Source organism: Hordeum vulgare, chromosome 6H (genome assembly GCF_904849725.1).
Source record: "Hordeum vulgare subsp. vulgare chromosome 6H, MorexV3_pseudomolecules_assembly, whole genome shotgun sequence".
Taxonomy (NCBI): domain Eukaryota; kingdom Viridiplantae; phylum Streptophyta; class Magnoliopsida; order Poales; family Poaceae; genus Hordeum; species Hordeum vulgare.
Window position 1 is genome coordinate 284,685,322 of NC_058523.1, and position 18,025 is coordinate 284,703,346.

The 18,025-nt window shown below is 43.8% G+C and overlaps 1 protein-coding gene across 7 annotated transcripts; it reads right to left on the reverse strand.

Moving 5' to 3' along the window:
* Positions 1 to 12,408: 12,408 nt before the first annotated feature.
* Positions 12,409 to 17,085, reverse strand: LOC123401273 (subtilisin-like protease SBT2.6). Of its 7 annotated transcripts, none has more exons than XM_045095037.1 (9): positions 16,645 to 17,085; positions 16,401 to 16,536; positions 15,911 to 16,320; positions 15,085 to 15,410; positions 14,472 to 14,739; positions 13,457 to 13,494; positions 13,259 to 13,280; positions 13,017 to 13,158; positions 12,409 to 12,807 (listed from the first exon to the last, which is right to left on the reverse strand). In XM_045095037.1, the coding sequence occupies exons 4-9, from the start codon at positions 15,337 to 15,339 to the stop codon at positions 12,579 to 12,581; spliced, it is 954 nt and encodes a 317-aa protein (XP_044950972.1). In that variant the 5' UTR covers positions 15,340 to 15,410; positions 15,911 to 16,320; positions 16,401 to 16,536; positions 16,645 to 17,085; the 3' UTR covers positions 12,409 to 12,578. The 7 variants fall into 7 exon arrangements, with proteins under 7 accessions (XP_044950972.1, XP_044950975.1, XP_044950973.1 ...); XM_045095040.1 differs by lacking the exon at positions 16,645 to 17,085 and having other exon boundaries at positions 12,409 to 12,538; positions 12,654 to 12,807; positions 16,401 to 16,580; XM_045095038.1 differs by lacking the exon at positions 16,645 to 17,085 and having other exon boundaries at positions 15,911 to 16,011; positions 16,401 to 16,576.
* Between the last annotated feature and the right edge of the window lie 940 nt (positions 17,086 to 18,025).

Below are 18,025 nucleotides of genomic sequence, written 5' to 3' on the forward strand. Positions count from 1 at the left end.
AGAAGAAGGAGAAGGAGGAGAAGAAGGATAAGGAGCCGTGCTTCTTCTCCTTATTCTTCTCTCCTCCTTATTCTCCTCCTTCTTCTCCGTCTTATTCTCTTCTTCTTTTCTTATTTTTCTCCTCCTCCTCCTCCTTCTCCTTCTCCTCCTCCTCCTCCTCCTCCTTCTTCTTCTTCTTCTTGTTTTTCTTCTCCTTCTTCTCTTCTTGCTTCTTCTCTTTCTTCTTCAATTTAGCTTTATTGTCATATATATGTTGTTCTTCTTCTTATTCTGACTTTCTTATTCCCATTTTGTAGATTGGATGTAGTACATGCATGGAAGCCGGCATTGATGGAGTGCTTTAGTTCTAGTTTTCATTTGAGTTCATGAACAATGTGGAATTATATGTATATGTATATATGGATGAACAGTATATGTGGAACTATATGTATATGTATATATATGGATGAAACTTTGTGCTATGAATATGTGTTGTGACCTATATATGTGCTATGAATTATATGTGCTATGTATATGTATATGTGCTGTGACCTATATATGTGCTATGTATATGTATATGTGATGTGAAATAAACAAAAAAATGTGACGATATGGGATCTTTGTCGTCTGCAAGCTGATGGCAAAGGCCTTTGCCATCAGGCAGCTGACGGCAAAGGTGCCACGTGGCACCCAGCTGTGCAACCTGGGGCAGCAGCAGCTGGCCATATAGTCTCTTTCCTTCGACTGCCTTGGGAGGCTGATGGCACAGCGGGAGGGAGGCTGACGGCAAAGGGATGATTCCTGCGCTGGCCCAACTCTGTGCTGGCCCATAGAAGCAGACGACAAATAGAGGGAGGGAGGCAGACGACACATATAGGGAGGGAGGCAGACGACACAGAGAGGGAGGAAGGCAAACGGCACAGAGAGGGAGGGAGGCAGACGACAAAGAGAGGGAGGGAGGCAGAGGTCAAAGCCACCGTTAGCCCTAACGGAGGCGTTGCCTGTCGGCTGTCGTCTAAGAATGTGTGTCGTCTGCTCGGAGCCAGAGACTGACGACAAAGACCTTTGTCATACGCTTGAGGCAGATTAACAGCAAAGAAGGTGATATGCCGTCGAAAGTAGTCGTAGGAACATTGCCGACGGGAGGCTGACGGCAAAGATCTTTGTCGTCGGTGGATCACCTCCTTGCCGTCCATTATGGCAGACGGCAAAGTGTCTGATTCCTGTAGTGGTTGTACCAAAGATCAATATATCATCCACATACAAACATAATGTGACACTATTGCCCCCACCATGGCGATAGTAAACACACCTATCAGCCTCGTTAATGAAAAATCTCGTAGAAGTTAGAGTTGTTTCAAACTTCTCATGCCATTTCTTAGGTGCTTGTTTCAGACCATACAAAGATTTTAACAACTTGCACACCTTTCTCTCTTCTCGTTTTACCACAAACCCATGAGGTTGATCCATATAAATTTCCCCTTCCAACTCTCCATTTAGGAAAGCTGTCTTTACATCCATTTGATGAATGATCAGACCATAAGAGGCATCTAGGGAAAGTAGCACCCAAATGGTGGTTATCCTAGCAACACGTGAATAGGTGTCAAAGTAATCTTCGCCTTCTTTCTGAGTGTAGCCCTTGTCCACAAGTCATGCATTATACTTATTAATAGTACCATCATGCCTTAACTTATTTTTGAAAACCCACTTACAACACACAGGTTTACAACCATAAGGTCCTTCAGTTAACTCCCAAGTTCCATTAGAAAAAATTGAGTCCATCTCATTATGAACAGCTTCTTTCCAATCATCTACATCTGGAGATGCATATGCCTCTTCAATATACTTGGGAGTATCGTCCAAAAGGTATACAATGAAACCATCACCAAAGTATTTTGCAACCCTTTGTCTCTTACTCCTCACAGGAGCTTCATTATTATCCTTCTCACGAACTTCCTCAAGTGGTTTTTCAATATAATCATCAAATGTACTAGATTTGGAATTTATCTCAAAAGAAAATCTAGCAATGCTATGCATATCTTTTATAGGAAATATATTCTGAAAAAATGTTGCATCACGAGATTCCATTATAGCTTCTACGTGCATATCACGAACCTCAGATTTAACTACTAAAAATCTATAAGCAATGCTCCGCTAAGCATTACTCAGAATGACACAATCCACTCCCTTTGGTCCAAGTTTGCATTTCTTAGGAATAGGAATATTGACCTTCACCAAACATCTCCAAGTGTGCAAATAATAAAGTGATGATTTTCTCCTGACCCACACTTCATAAGGCGTTTTCGCTTTATTCTTGTTAGGAACTCTATTCAGGACATGACATTAATTCAACAAAGTTTCCACCCACCATGCCTTAGATAAACTAGCAGTGTCGAACATGACATTCACCAAGTTAGTCAATGTGCGTTTTTTCCTCTCGGCAGCCCCGTTTGATTGGGGTGAATAGGGAGGCGCACTCTCATGAATAATACCATGTTCCTCACAAAATTCATCAAATACTTTGGGAAAATACTCTCCACCATGATCCGACCTAAGACGATTGATCTTTCTTTGTAGTTGATTTTCTACTTCAGCTTTATAGATCTTAAAGCAATGTAGAGCTTCATCTTTAGTTTGCAACAAATATACATAGAAAAATCTAGTTGCATCATCAATCAACGTCATGAAATATCTCTTTCCACCTTTTGTCAACACACCATTCATCTCACGTAGATCAGAATGTATGAGTTACAGATGTGCCAAGTTTCTCTCCTCGGCAACCATGTGAGGCTTTTGAGGTTGCTTAGATTGCACACAACTATGGCACTAAGAACCTTTGGCAACCGTGAAATTAGGAATTAAACTCATACTGGATAGCCAAGACATTAAACTAAAATTAATATGACATAAATGAGAGTGCGAAATACTTGTATCATCATTAATACTAGCACAAATTTTGTTTACTAACTTATTGCAAAAACTCTGAAAGGGAAAAGCGGAACAAGCCTCTGCACTCATACCGTTACCTATAAATTGTCCAAATCTCGACACGATTACTTTATTCAACTCCAAACCTACCTTAAACCCATCTTGACATAGAAGGGAGCCGCTAACTAGATTCATATTCATAGTAGGTACATGCTGCACGTTCCTTAGTAGCACGATCTTCCCCGATGTAAACTTCAGATCCACCGTGCTAATGCCACGAACAGAAGCATGCAACCCATTCCCCATTAGGACAGAAGAATCCCTTGCGACCTGGTAAGAAGTCAAAAAAGAGACGTCAGCACACACATGAACGTTAGCACTTGAATCAATCCACCATGAAGATGATTGAAATACTGAAAGCACAATAGGTAAATTACCATACCCATCACTATTGCTAGTGGTCACCATGTTGATAGTCTTGGAGCTTGATTTCCCTCTGCGGTCTGCACGTTCTTGGAAGTCCTTGGAAAAGTGTCCGAGATTCCCATAGGCGTAGCACTCTAGCTCAGCCTTGTTGAACTTCTTCCTCTTGAAGGCAGTAGTATTTATAGGCTTACTGAAAATAGGCTTGGTATTTCCTTCGTTCTTGTTCTGTGGGTACCTTTGTACCATATTGTTGGTAGGCTGAACCTCACCTCCTTTCTCAGTAGTTTCTTTACCCTGAACTTTCTTTTCAACATCAAGAGATGCAACCAGATTTTCAACTGATATCTACTGTCTCTTATGTTTTAGAGTAGTGGCAAAGTTTCTCCATGAAGGATGCAACTTCGCAATCATGCACCCAGCCACAAATTTATCTGGTAGATCACAATTAAGGAGTTCCAGTTCCTTCACAATACACTATATCTCATGAGCTTGTTCAAACACAGAATGGTTATTCACCATCTTGTAGTCGTGAAAATTCTCCATGATGTACAATTCACTGCCTACATCTGTCACTCCGAATTTAGATTTCAGTGCATCCCACATGTCTTTCCATCTTGCATGTGCATGTACACATCACACAGACGGTCAACAAGAATACTCGAAACGCATCTGACCTCAGTGCATCATCAAATCCAGCCATAGTTAACTCAGGAAATTTCTAGAACATTCTCTGATCTTCATCAGAATCTCCCTGTGGCATACCACCACTAACATGGAAAACATTCACACCGATAAACCAGAGCGTGGATATCACTTCCCACCTCTTGTAGCGCACACCAGTAAACTTAGCTGGCCTCAGTGCATCAGCAAATCTAGCCATAGTTAACTCAGGAAATTGCATACAGTTAGGTTTTTGGATTGTTGGAACATTAGACAAGTTCATGATTAATGCCAATAAATAATTCTTGACAAGAATAGATAATAGCATGCAATACTCTAGCAATCTAGAAGAGCAACAGAACATGCAAATCATCACCGCACACAAAGTAGAAACTACAAAGATAAACATTAACAGATTATAAATAACATACTAATTGTTAGTTGCTGCAGGAGCAACGGTGTTCGTGACGATGTTGGCGACGATCTTTTGTTGATGGTGATGGAGACGATGATGAGTAGCACCGCCCGACTTGACAGTATACGACCCGTGATGACGAATTTGTGCAGTCACGTGGAGCACTTCCCAAAAACCTAATTCCTCCTCTCCTGGTGCAGGATCGCAAAGATGAACGGTTCCGGAGACCTGCTCTTTCGCACACTGCTACTTCTCAAACAACAGCGCCAGAAATTGACACGTTGACGGAGACTAGGCTTGCGCTGGTTTTTTCCCTTGAAGAGGAAAGGGTGATGCAGCACAGGAGCAGTAAGTATTTCCCTCAGTTTGAGAACCAAGGTATCGATCCAGAAGAAGGGTCTCGTCAAGTCCAGAGTACCTGCGCAAACACAAACAAGCTTGCACCCAACGCTTCAAAGGGGTTGTCAATCCCTTCAAGATTGTTTTGCAAAGTGAGATCTGAAGGCGGAAAGTGCAACGAAGTAAAAAGTGTAAGGCTGAAAATATGGTGTGGAGTAGACCCGGGGGCCATAGTGTTCACTAGAGGCTTCTCTCAAAATAGCAAATATCACGGTGGGTGAAAAAATTACTGTCGAGCAATTGATAGAACCGCGCAAAGTCATGATGATATCTAATGCAATGATCATACATATAGGCATCACGTCCAAGACAAGTAGACCGATACTTTCTGCATCTACTACTATTACTCCACACATCGACCGCTATCCAGCATGCATCTAGTGTATTGAGTTCATGATGAACAGAGTAACGCTTTAAGCAATATGACATGATGTAGAGGGATAATCTCAAACCAATGATGAAAATCCCATCTTTTTACCCTTCATGGCAACAACACGATGCGTGCCTCGCTACCCCTTCTGTCACTGGGTGAGGTCACCGCACGTGATGAACCAAAACAAAGCACTTCTCCCATTGCAAGAATCATAGATCTAGTTGGCCAGACAAAACCCACAACTCGAAGAGAATTACAAGGATATGAAATCATGCATAAGAGAGATCAGAAGAAACTCAAACAAGATTCATGGATAATCTGATCATAAATCCACAATTCATTGAATCTCGACAAACACACCGCAAAAGAAGATTACATCGGATAGATCTCCATGAAGATTATGGAGAACTTTGTATTGAAGATCCAAGACAGAGAAGAAGCCATCTAGATACTAACTATGGACCCGTAGGTCTATGGTGAACTACTCGCGCATCATCGGAGAGGTCATGGTGTTGATGAAGAAGCCCTCCATATCCGAATCCCCCCTTCGGCAGGGCACCAGAACGTGCCCCAGATAGGATCTTGCGGGGACAGAAACTTGCGGCGGCGGAAAAGTACTTTCGATGATCTCCTGATTTTTTTGGGATTTTTAGGGAATATATAGGCACAACCCCTAGGGCAGAGGGCGTCCAGGGGGGCCCAGAAGCCTGTGGGTCGCGGCCTCCCCCCTGGCCGCGGGGTGAGGGCTTGTGGGGCCCCTAGGGCTCCCCTGCCTTGGCTCTCAAGCTTCCCAATCTTCTTCCGTTACAGAAAAAAATCTTTTTGGGGATTTTCTTCCGTTTGGACTCCGTTTCAAAATCTCCTCTGAAAGGGGTCAAAAACATGGAAAAAACAGGAACTGACACTTGGCACTGAGTTAATAAGTTAGTCCCAAAAAATATATAAAAGGCATGCATAACATCCAAAGTTTGATAAGATAATAGCATGAAACCATCAAAAATTATAGATACGTTGGAGACGTATCACACACCAATGCACGCCGGTGTTCGAGATGAGGTAGACTACGATGGTGGTGCAAGTTGTGAGACGAGGAAAACCCTAGGTGTTTTCGGTGTGTCTTTGGCCGATCATGGTAAGCAGTATATATAGGAAAGGACCAGAGTCGGTACCATTTCGCGATCAAGATCTCAGAGCAACTTGGTTTCTAAGCCGTATACTCGTAGGACCAGAAATAATTAACTTGTGTGCCAAGACGTAAAAATAAAATGGCAAAAAGAAGTCGCATGCCTGCAAGGCAATGGACTAGAATTCGCCGGACTATTCACGCGTAAGTCGCACGTACACGAGGCGAGGTGAGCGAGCACACGTGCGGTCTTTTCATTTCTCTTCTCAACACACACAGAGTGGTGGGGAGAACTCACTATATAAAGAGGTCCAACTCTTCCTCAATTACTAGCGGTATGGGACTAAACTTTAGCACCACCACTTGCCATTTTACTCATGGGCTCATTTGAGATTACATAATTTTGTAGATGGGCCAAGCCCATTAATTCTAAAAAGGTTTAGCTCTAGGAGTGCATGCATCCTTTGGATTGTTGACGGCTACAACATGATGGACCGGTGGGGAACCAAGATTGAGAAACAAGAGGGGGAGGTCGCTGCATGGCGTGAGAGTGCGCCCTCCTACCTCACGCTGGCGAAGCCCCAACCTAGTCCACATCCTCGCCGAGGAGCTGAGGACGACCCCATGGTCCTTTCCCCTCTGCCTCCCTCGATCTTAAGCTCCGTGAGAGCACCAGTGTGTGTCACACAATGTTAAAGTAGCCACCGCCAACATGTCGGTGCACCGACGTGTCCAGGAGCACCACCACGACTTGCACATCCTCTCCGAGGAATATCATGAGCCGGGATGCCACACGACGACCAAATCGTCCGCGTCTTTAACCTAGATCCGCGAGCCGCCATGGTCGATTTCATCACCTTGCGAGCACCTCCAACTTGCTACCCTGCTCTTCCGCATCTCCGTGAGGTAATCTTCCTCTCACCTCATCCCTGTGGCTTGCGTCCACCCTCTAGATAGCCATCCCACTTTAGACGAAGCTCACCGCCGCCATGTTGCATAGCTGCTATAGCTAGAACACATTGTCGACGCGTTCAAGCACATAGGCGTGGTCCTAGTATCTCTAAGAACCCAATGCGCTAGCTAGCTCGCTTTGCCTCAAATTGCTTTGCCATGGCCATTGCAACTGAGCTCCTCGGTCGTCGTCGCTGCAGGCCACCCTAGCACCTACTGTCGTGACTGTTCGATGCGTGCCTCACTCTCATCAGGGCCCCTCCTACTACCATGTGTAACAAAGAGTAACGGAGAGTGGACTGTGTTAGGCGCCAACAAGGAGTGGGGAGACCGGAGGCGAGGAGAGGCCGAGAAGGCCGAAGGCGGAGGGGAGAGTCGGAGCCCGAGGGTAAGGGAGAGATAAGATATAAGAAAAGAGCATGCACTGAATTATAAATATTTCATGGGTTAATCAGTAAAATTGAATCGATTTTTTAGAATGCCACTTAACTCGGGACAGCGGGATTAATTGTCAAAAAAGAAGGGCCTTTTGGTAAACGACCACAACGGTGAGCAGGGAGAAGCGTTAGATGCTTTACACAAACACACACACACACACACACACACACACACATATATATATATATATATATATAGGAAACATACGTCCTATCACTAGGTGGTAGTTACCCCTGCTCCCATTTGCCGACAAATCTGCCCTTGTATTGGGTTTTGTTTAACGGGTATGGGTTGTGAAATTCAAATAGTTGGTTGCTTTTCATTTTTCTAAATTAAATTTACGAGCTGTACCCTATTTTTGTGGTCGTTTGTTGCCGATGTGTAACTACCTTCTATATATCAAGCCCTTCTCAAAAGTAGTCGTCAACACCATGTTCGACGGGAGATAGGGAGAAAAAGGTATTTATGTTGATTCTGCTTGTTTTTCATCTTATCCCACACGTACGCATACATGATTCATCAACTATCGATGTGGTCTCTCTTCTCTCATGTTGTAGGTTCGAGAATCCAATATGCTTCTTCTACTTAATCGATTCTCCGGTGACATGGACAATGTGGCCGTCGGCGGCCTAGATCCGAGCTGACAACACGACGTGATGACGATGTGCTACCCCAAGCTCCCACGCATTGTTCAGATATTTGCAGAAGTTACATCTCTAGAACGGGCTCTGCCGCATCGACTAGGAGTGGCAGTGCATCGTCTTCATGCACTGCGACGCCACAATGAGCTTGGAGGAAAATCGGTGCACAGAACCCTTCGTGGAATTCTCCTATTCTAGTTGAGTCATTGAAGATCTTGCTGACGGCTTCAACCGAATAGATACAAACCCGAGCAGGTTACTAGAACCTTCAGGCCTCGTTTGGTTAAGGGGATTGAAGAGGTTTTGAGAGGAAAATCCCCGGCGGGCTCAGAAGCCCCACAGATCCTCGGACGCCCATTTGGTAGGAGGGTTTTGCTCAGCCCAATCCCCTCCATTCCCCTTCAATCCCTTTCTATCCATGTGTTTCAAAACCCTCCTCGAGGGACTAGTGAAAACAAAACCCCGGGGATTCGAGAGGATTGGGTGGAACAAAGGATTCACCCAATCCCCTGAAATCCATCCCTCTCAAAACCTTCCCAACCCCCTTAACCAAACGAGGCCTCACGGAGAACATTTTTCCACGTTGATATGAATACATACATGATGTACATCTAAACTGTGTAATGTGCAACAGATAACAGATGCATGCATCAACTGCAAGTACAAAATAAATTTGATATTAACATGTCTTTATCCTCGCCGGCTGCTACATGCTACATATTTTGTACTAGTGTTCTCAAATATCAGATACTCGCTCACGACAACAGACAATATACAACATACTCTTGTTTTATATTCCATATAATCCATTAAAAAAAACTTGGTTAATACGTACTAGATACTTCACACTTCATACTAGTCATTTGCAATACAATATACTTTTATGTGTACTGAGAAAACATACAACATACTTCTCTTTTTGTTATATATACACTTGCACACTAAATTTTAGAGTCAATATATATAACATACTTCCATAAAAAATAAATACATACTGTATACTTGCCGAAGACGCATATACACACGTCTATTTCCACATTATATTAGATCAGATATATATTTCCATGCCTACAAATCATATGCACAAACAAAGAGTTGGATATGTAAATGCACCGAATCTGTTCTCTATAGAAAACTATATATATACACACATGTTTTCATCTAAAAATACTGCATTCCATACATACAGTATTATATTCCGTTCGGAGGGATACTCTTTTTCATTTAAGAGTATGTTACATTCTTTTTGTTGAAGTATGTAAGCCTGCCAACCGGGGGATAATTTCTTAAAGCATCTCCAACAGGCCGCGCAAAAAGACGCGCGCGCTAAAAAACGGCAGTTTACCGCGCGCGGGACTGAAATGCGCGCTTCAGCGACGACGGAAAAACCGCGCGCGCGGGAACAGCTAGCGCGCGCGAAAAGGCGGCAGCCCGCACGCCATTTTTGCGGCGCCGCGTCCCACGCGCCCATAAAAGGCAACGCGTTGCCCTGCCTCTCGCGCCGCGTTCTCTCTCCCTCTGCCTCTCGCGCCGCCGCCGCGTTCTCTCTCCCTCTCGCGCCGCGCTTTCTCTGCCTCTCGCGCGGCCGCCGCCGCCGCCGAGCCACCATGCCGCCGCGCCGCCGTTCTGCGTCGGGCTACCGCGGCGTTCGCCAGCGCCCCAACGGCGGGTTCTACGCCGAGATACGCTCCGGCGATCTCCGGCTGAGCCTCGACACCTACGACACGGCGCACGAGGCCGCCCGCGCGTTCGACGCGGCGACGTGGCGCCTAGGCAGGCTGCGACTGCAGATAAATTTCCCGGACGTCCGCACGCTCCAGCAGGCGTTAGACCTGGCCCCGCCGCCTCGTCTAAACTCCGCACAAGACCGTGCGGAGCACACTGCGCTGCAGCGCCGCCTCCTCGTCGCCCAGGAGGACGAGCGGGTCATGGCGGAGTGGCGCCGGCGCCACCCGGAAGACGTCGCCTACGAGCAGGAATACTGGGAACGACGCCGCGAGGTTGGACAGACGTCGTCGGAAGGCTTTAGCGTGTGCGCAGGCCGACCTCGTCAATGCAGGCGGGAGGTCCTTCTTCACTGAAGAAGATGAACGTTGGTTTGACATCTGACTGTCAACCTCCGACGACACCGACAATGATGGTGGTGCAGATGACTGGAGCGACTAGGATTAGTTTTTTTTTATCGAACTATCTATCTATGTTTTCGAACTACCTATCTAGTTGCTATCTATGTAAAATAACTTTGTAACTTTTTTATTTAATGCAATCTATTTATTAAAAAAAATTGTACGCGCGCTGCATTTTTGGGCACTGCTGGAACGGCGCCCACGCGTTGCATTATAGCGCGGCTGTTGGAGCCAGCGCTGCGCGACGCGCAAAACCAGGCTATCAGCGCGGCAAACTCGTTTTTTAGGCGCGGCGCGAAGCGCGCCTGTTGAAGATGCTCTTACGTTGAGTCTAATCCATTGGTCCATTTCCCGCAATACTATATACATTTTTCCAACTAAAAAGACATCCTATACTATTTTACAATATACGACATATACATACTTCATACTTTCTCCGTTCCTAAATATAAGTCTTTAAAGAGGTTTTATTAATGAACTACATACGGATGTATATAGACATAATTTATAGTGTAGGTTCACTCATTTTGTTTCGTATGTAGACTTTTAGTGAAATATCTAAAAAAACTTATATTTAGAAACGGAGGAAGTACATACATAAAACTATACAAGAGATATTTCCGGCCAGCCCGATAAGGCTACCAGAGTATCTTATCCATTCACCATAATGCAATCGGCGAGCCATGGAATTAGTAGGTGTCGAACTAACTCACGACATTTATTTAATTACTTAATTAAAGATCAGTTAGCTGCCAACTTCCACATCCACTAACAAGTTTTGTTTTGAGATGAGACTGGACACGTGGAGGATGCCCACCTAGCGGTAACTACCATCGATGCTAGATAAAATTTGTCATATATATATATATATATGCATTATTCGTCATCTTGGATGAGGAATAGTTATTTCTTCACCCCATCTATTTTAACATCAATGCATCGTAATTTTAAGTTCTGTAAATTTTATCTTATTTTATACCTAAAAGAGACCAAAAAATATAATCAACATAAAAATATTTATGTCACGTAAAAATATGAACATAAAAAATAGTGCAAAAAATATAATAAATTTAATTTTTTTCTCGTCGCGTGACATATATTTTGGTTTTTCTTTTTTAAATTTTACGTAATAATTCAATATAAATGTAACTATTTGTATTTTAAAAATATTTTTTAAAATTAATGACAAGATTATCTTGGATGAAGAATAAACGATTCTGCACCCTAGCAGATGAATAGTGTTTCTATATACCTATATGTGTGTGTGTAGGGATTGACTATTGGTCAAGAATAGTTATTCTTCACTCAGCCCTTCTATTTTCATATCAATGCACCATAATTTTATGTTCCACAAATTTTGTCTTATTTCATACGTAAAAAGAGACTCGTAAGAAAATATATAACGTAAAAAATATTTTATGTCATGTAAAATTCTAGAAACAAAAACATAGTGTAATTTATACATAAAATCCGATTTTTCTAGTCTTATAAACTATATTTTTGTTTTCGTATGTCAAACATTACATAGTGAATCATCATAAATGTAACTATTTGCGTATCAAATGTAATTTATTTATGAAACAGTTGTAAGATTACCTCAGGTGAAGAATAACATATTCTGCATCCTAGGTGAAGAATAACATATATATATACTAGTTGAGCGTCCGTGCGTTGCCATGGAATAACAAACTTATGTTGCTCACCGTTATTTCTAGCTGTTGAGTCCGACCCAACCTTATCAGTTGTCTTACCGTCATCGTAATAAATCCCTTGTTTCTCGTCGTCGTCAACCAATGGAACATGGGTTGTATCACCCTAGCAACCCCTCCATTACAATCCCTCCACTGAAAGCGTCTATCACATAAAATATCACCATATACTTTCTTGTCCTATAGAGTGTTTCACTAAAACAAAATACATGCGACTCATACTTAAATTTGAGTTGAACATAAGCAAGTCAATAATAATTTATACCAGTACGTTCTTAATCAAAACTCATACAAGTCAATAAATTTATAGTAGCACACCTGAAGAACCATGGGTCTCTCATATTCTACATAAGATCCCTTCTCTTTGTTGCTACAAAATGTATACAAATCAGAAAATATCATAAAAAAGATCAGAGGCTAGGTAGAAATGCTTTCACATTAAAAAAAGTTGGTAGAAATGCTTTCACATTAAAAAAAGTTCTCACAAAAATTGTGTCGACTTCATCACTACTATATGTGAAGGTAAGTTGATGCCGTGCCAAAGTATTTGTCATGCATAGAATTTGAAGATCACCCTTCAGGAAAAGCCCCTCAACAAGTCTCCGATCCTTTAAGCAAAGACCACCATTATGAAACCAACTGAAATTTGGAAATACGACTATGTTAGTGTAAATTTAGGCGACACCTAACATGAGTGTCCAGATAAAAAGACAAAAACACTGTAATCGGTAGCAAAATTAGGAAGGTCATGTCCCAGAGAACAAGGTTCAACATGACCTCCATGTAGGATACAAGACTGCAGGTGCTTGTCACTACAAGTTAAGGAAGCCTTTCGTAGATGTTCATACTGCTGCATAGATTTCATGAATGGATTTGAATAGCCAAGAGACCCTGTAGTTTGTGAGAGGCACTGTGCTGCTTCTTGTGCACCTTTTCTTGTAGAACAGAAAATAAGTGCAGACTTCCCTCTTGAGTGTTGCATCAGTATATCTGTATTCAATATTCACTTTCTATTTTGAGCACTTCATTTTGAAAATTTAACTTATGGGCAGTAGGCAGTGTAATTGACAGATGAGGAGATATGACTTATCGAAAATGAAACTTTGTAGCCTCTGAAAGTGAAAGAAACAAAGGAAATTAAGTTTAAAAAAATTATCCAAACAGTGTCCAATATTTTTAGAAGAAAACATTGTGCAGAAAGTATGATAGAATATATCCGAACACCCCTCCTTAATCCGTACCTAGAATTTCGAAAAAACACACATTATAGGACAGGAATTTTGCGTACTCTCTTGAAGAGGAAGTCATTTTTCGCTGAAGCATAACCTAAATAGCACCATGAAACAATTATTAATTAGGGAAAACACACCAATGGCTGACAGACAGTACTAAATATCATCAGAGATGTTAACTTCTATCAAATTGTTATGGAAAATCCACATGCTCCTGAATTTTTAGCAGCACAAAGTAAAGATCTATTTTAACATCATTTTATGACTCGTAAAATTTGCACCCCTTCAATGCAGAGGATGGACTCAGCCATGAGTAATGTTTTTCTTGCTTTAACACGATTAAACCAAAAATTGAAGCACATGGTATACAAAGCTTTCAAAATAATTGATAAGATCTGGAAGGGTATCAATTCTTTAAGGCAAGACAAAAAAAAGAATAGATTGAGTATTACTTTCACCATGTCGGACCAGCACAACAGTTGGCCTAGAGCATAAGAAAAGTTCAAGTAGCTTCATGATAAACAACCTTATGGGTTGCCAAAGTACGGCGTCAATCTTTCTTATGCACTCATATGCTCATCCAGATACTAAAATAACGAGAAGCCAGAATCATACCAAGAACTTTGGTAGTCAACTTCACTAGCCTCCATGGTGGATCTCTACCGCGCCGGCGGGGGGCGGATCGCACGGGATCAGGTGCGACCAATGGATCGAGGGGAGCGGCGGCGGCGACCTGACACGGGTTTGAACGGGAGAGGGGAGATGTGGGCAAGGCAGAGAGATGATAGGGGGAGATAGGGACGGGGACGTGCGTGCGGTTTGGCCGGTTTGGGGTAAGCAATGAGGGATGAGATGTTTTCTTTCTGTATTTAATCGATCGGTTTATGGAGGGACGGAAAAAAATCGATGGAACTGCTAGCGGTGGCAGTGCTAGTGAGGGGGATCTGTCGTGGTCAAACCATCACGACGGCAGATCTCCTTTAATAGTAGAGATTTTTATAATTGATTGACCATAACATGCAAACAAGCTTGTCTCCTACCACTAAGGGAAAAACTATTGCAAAAACTTACCGGCGTAGTTTGCTTCATCTATTCCATTAGGCGCCCACGCGGACCATATAAGATTGCCAGGAGCGAGTATATCAGGTTTAAGAACATCAACATCTTGAAAGCTAAAATATTTTACATCAAGCCCTCGGGAAGAGAACAACGCGACCTCGGGAGCTGAATTGAATAGTGTTGGTGCCAAACCATCTGCGATACCAACTGTTGCTTGGAACGTTGTAGCCCGTCCAGCCCAGTCTCTTGTTGTAGAAGAGTTGTAATAGTCTATAAGATCCTACATGGCCAAAATTAATGTCATTGTGCTGTATCAGAAAAATCATTATAGAACTTAACATGCATGGGTACTTTAAACAATTTTTCTCATTTGCAATGTCATCCTACAATAGCAGCAGTGCATACATGGTACGGTCCATGAAAGTACCTGCAAGTTAGTTTTGATATTTGAGAACAATTCTGTTGTATGTTAACTTTTTTTTATTCTGGCTTCTAAGTCGCTTATTGAGAAAACAAATAAACAGGCTGACCTACTTCACGCTTGTAGTACAGGTCGCATCTACTTTTACAAATGGTGTTTTGTCCATACAAATCTGCACAATTGACTCCATTGGAGATAAAATACCTTTATTTTGCTGACATTTGTGATGAGAATCTCAGGAATATTGACAGGCACATGATCAAACTTTGTCCCTGGGTAACTATCTTCTACAGCAACAACAAAGCCAGCTGCACCTAGACTCTTGGCTGTTTGAGACACTTTCTTGATTGAAGCTGTCCCAGAAATATAATTAAAAGAATAGCCACACAACAGAATTTTCCCTTGAACTTTCCTCTTATTTAAGAGTTCTGGCCTTTGACAATCTAGCGTACTGTACATGGTTGAAGATGAACCCACAAGAGCATCGGTAGCAGAAATCAGGCCAAACGATTTATTTCCATGTGTTGCAGCTGTAATCAGATGAGATATTTGTCAACTAACCACAGATAGAAGTGTATAGTTAATTGTCAGAATACCAACACCAGTCACAGTACTATAAAATGGACTTGTTGATAGTTATTGCAAGATTACACCAGGAGAACTACAACTCTGCAATCAAGAGCCTACAAAGAGAACAAAACACAGAATGCACCTTCCAACCAAAGTATTTTCACAATCAGATAAAAGATGTTGGATAAGTACTTAAGTAGTATATTAGGATTCCATAAGAGTCTGGGTTAGTATAACGGGAACTCGTGGTAGAGTTCATGTGTGGCCATTAGCACTATAAATGAGTGTGGGGCATAGCCAAGGATACTGTTATGACAGCGTCCATCAATCGACGCAGACACCAGTGGGACTACATCATTTTCCAGGGCAAAAAAAAAGAGAGCCAAGATACTGTTTACATGTTACAAATGCAGGATATTTCTTGTAACACAGTATGCACCAAATATCCAAATGAACTTACGTGATACTCCAAGTCCAGCAATACGCTTTCCATTTCCTAGTATCAAATGATTCTTGTATCTGCAGTCATCAACTCCAGCAGCAACAGTGGTTATCCATGGGCTGAATGACACCAGTGTTTTTGGAAATGGTCAATCTAATTCACGTTTTTACTAACCTATATCCTCAGCCTTAGGGATAGTTGCAGGAACTGCTATGAATCAAACATTTGCCAATGGAGCAGATTTCATGTTGCCAGGTCGAGAAAGCATTTTTATTCTACTGGCCACTGCTTCCAGGGCAGCTCCACGTGGATCATTGAGAAGATAAACTTCATCAATAAGGACCAGAGCAATATCACTGAAGAAACCCAATCTTCCATCCCTTATTCCATTATGACTCATAGAATCAAGCTTCTGCACGCAAATGTTGCTTGGGAAAAATAGGTAAATAGTTTGCAGAAGCAGAGGTTTATGTAGATCATATGATGCAAAACAAGTAGTGACATATACCTCAGGAGTGGTGAGGATCAAATTGGAATCATGTATGGCCTTTGCAGTATTCGCTATCACCAGTCATCTCCAAGCAATTTATCCCCAACGAGCCCAGCTTCACTTTCCAGTCGCGCATCTTCTCCTGCACCAACGCCTTCATAGGAGCGATATAGATCTAACCACGCAACCCAAGTGAAGCACGGATCGGGAGAGCCGCTGCTCGATTTGTTTTTACAGGGAGGAGAGGAGTCGGGACACATACCTGGATCAGCCGACCGGAGCCGCCGCCGGACCAGAAGAAGGAATCCGTGTTGCCCTGCTCTGCTTCTCTTCTCTCCAACTCACCTCCTTTCTCTCCCTCGTCTGTTCTTCCCAGGAGGCCGAGCCGCCATGGCCGTGGAGCGCCGGCGTTCCCCGCCTCCCGGAGGCGTGCCTTCTCTCCAACTCACCTCCTCTCTCTCCCTCGTTTGTTCTTCCCAGGAGGCCGAGCCGCCATGGCTGTGGAGCGCCGGCATTCCCCGCCTCCCGGAGCCATGCAGCCATCCTCCATGGCCTGCATGGTGAATCTCTACCGCGCCGGTGGGGGCGGATCCCGCGGGATTAGGCGCGGCCGATGGATCGAGGGGAGCGGCGGCGGCGACCTGACGCGGGTTTGAATGGGAGAGGCAAGACGTGGGCGAGGCAGAGAGATAGGGGGGAGATAGGGACGGGGACGTGCGTGCGGTTCGGCCGGTTCGGTGTAAGCAATGAGGGATGGGATGTTTTTTTTTCTGTATTTAATCGATCGATTTAATGAGTGACGAAAAAAAATCGATGAAACTGTTAACTGTGGCAGTGCTAACGAGGGGATCTGTCGTGATCGAACCATCACGACGACAGATTTTCTTTAATAATAAAGATAGACCTTATTCTAATAACAAACCGCTTATTCTCACAACACTTCCTCACACTACTCCATCCTACCGAACTCGACCGCACAACGACGCGTGAAAACGACATTAGCCCAAAACCACCACCTTCTACCCCCGCCCGAACCCCACCTCTCTGTCCACCTTCTTCCCCCCACATAACCCACACTCTCAAACCGACACACCACCAGTATCGCCGCCTTCAAAACTACCTCACCCACCTTCCGGCGGCCAACGCCGTCCGTAGGCTTCCTCAACCAAAGCCCTGACCTTTCACTCCCCTTCCTCACCTCTACCCGCAACCACCTCCCCATGTGTCCCGTCTGCCTCCACCAGAAGTGACCCCGCGCGGCTGCCGGCGCAGATCCAAGCGCGCCGCCCCCAGGTTTCTCCGCCATCTCATTCTTCCTCCACAGCCGGCTTCTCCACCGATCCTGTCCAGTTAGCGGTAGCAAGCGATGAGGATGGGCATGATTGGTTGCGGTTCTATCGGCATGGCCCCGCGTGCCCCGCCAGCCGCGGGTACGGCCACACTGGCCTTAGATCCGACCGCTGGATCCGGTTGTTCGCACGATAGCGCACCGCCCATGGGCCAGGCTTCTAACCTCATCTACCTGGTGGGATCCCATCGAGTTCTCCACTAGAGCACATTCGAGTGGGCTCGTCAACTACGTGAAGCCCATGACACGGTGCTCGACCTCCTCCATGGGCTACCCCCGGCCTCCGCCATCCCGC

Bases quoted from the DNA above. Each gene is read 5' to 3' on its own strand.
- LOC123401273 (XM_045095037.1), bottom strand. From the start codon at position 15,339: ATGTACAGTACGCTAGATTGTCAAAGGCCAGAACTCTTAAATAAGAGG. The intron at 13,159-13,258 runs ATAAGTCATATC...TATTGAATACAG, and splicing joins GCTACAAAGTTTCATTTTCG to ATATACTGATGCAACACTCA. The intron at 12,808-13,016 runs GTATGAACATCT...TCCAAATTTCAG, and splicing joins TTCATGAAATCTATGCAGCA to TTGGTTTCATAATGGTGGTC.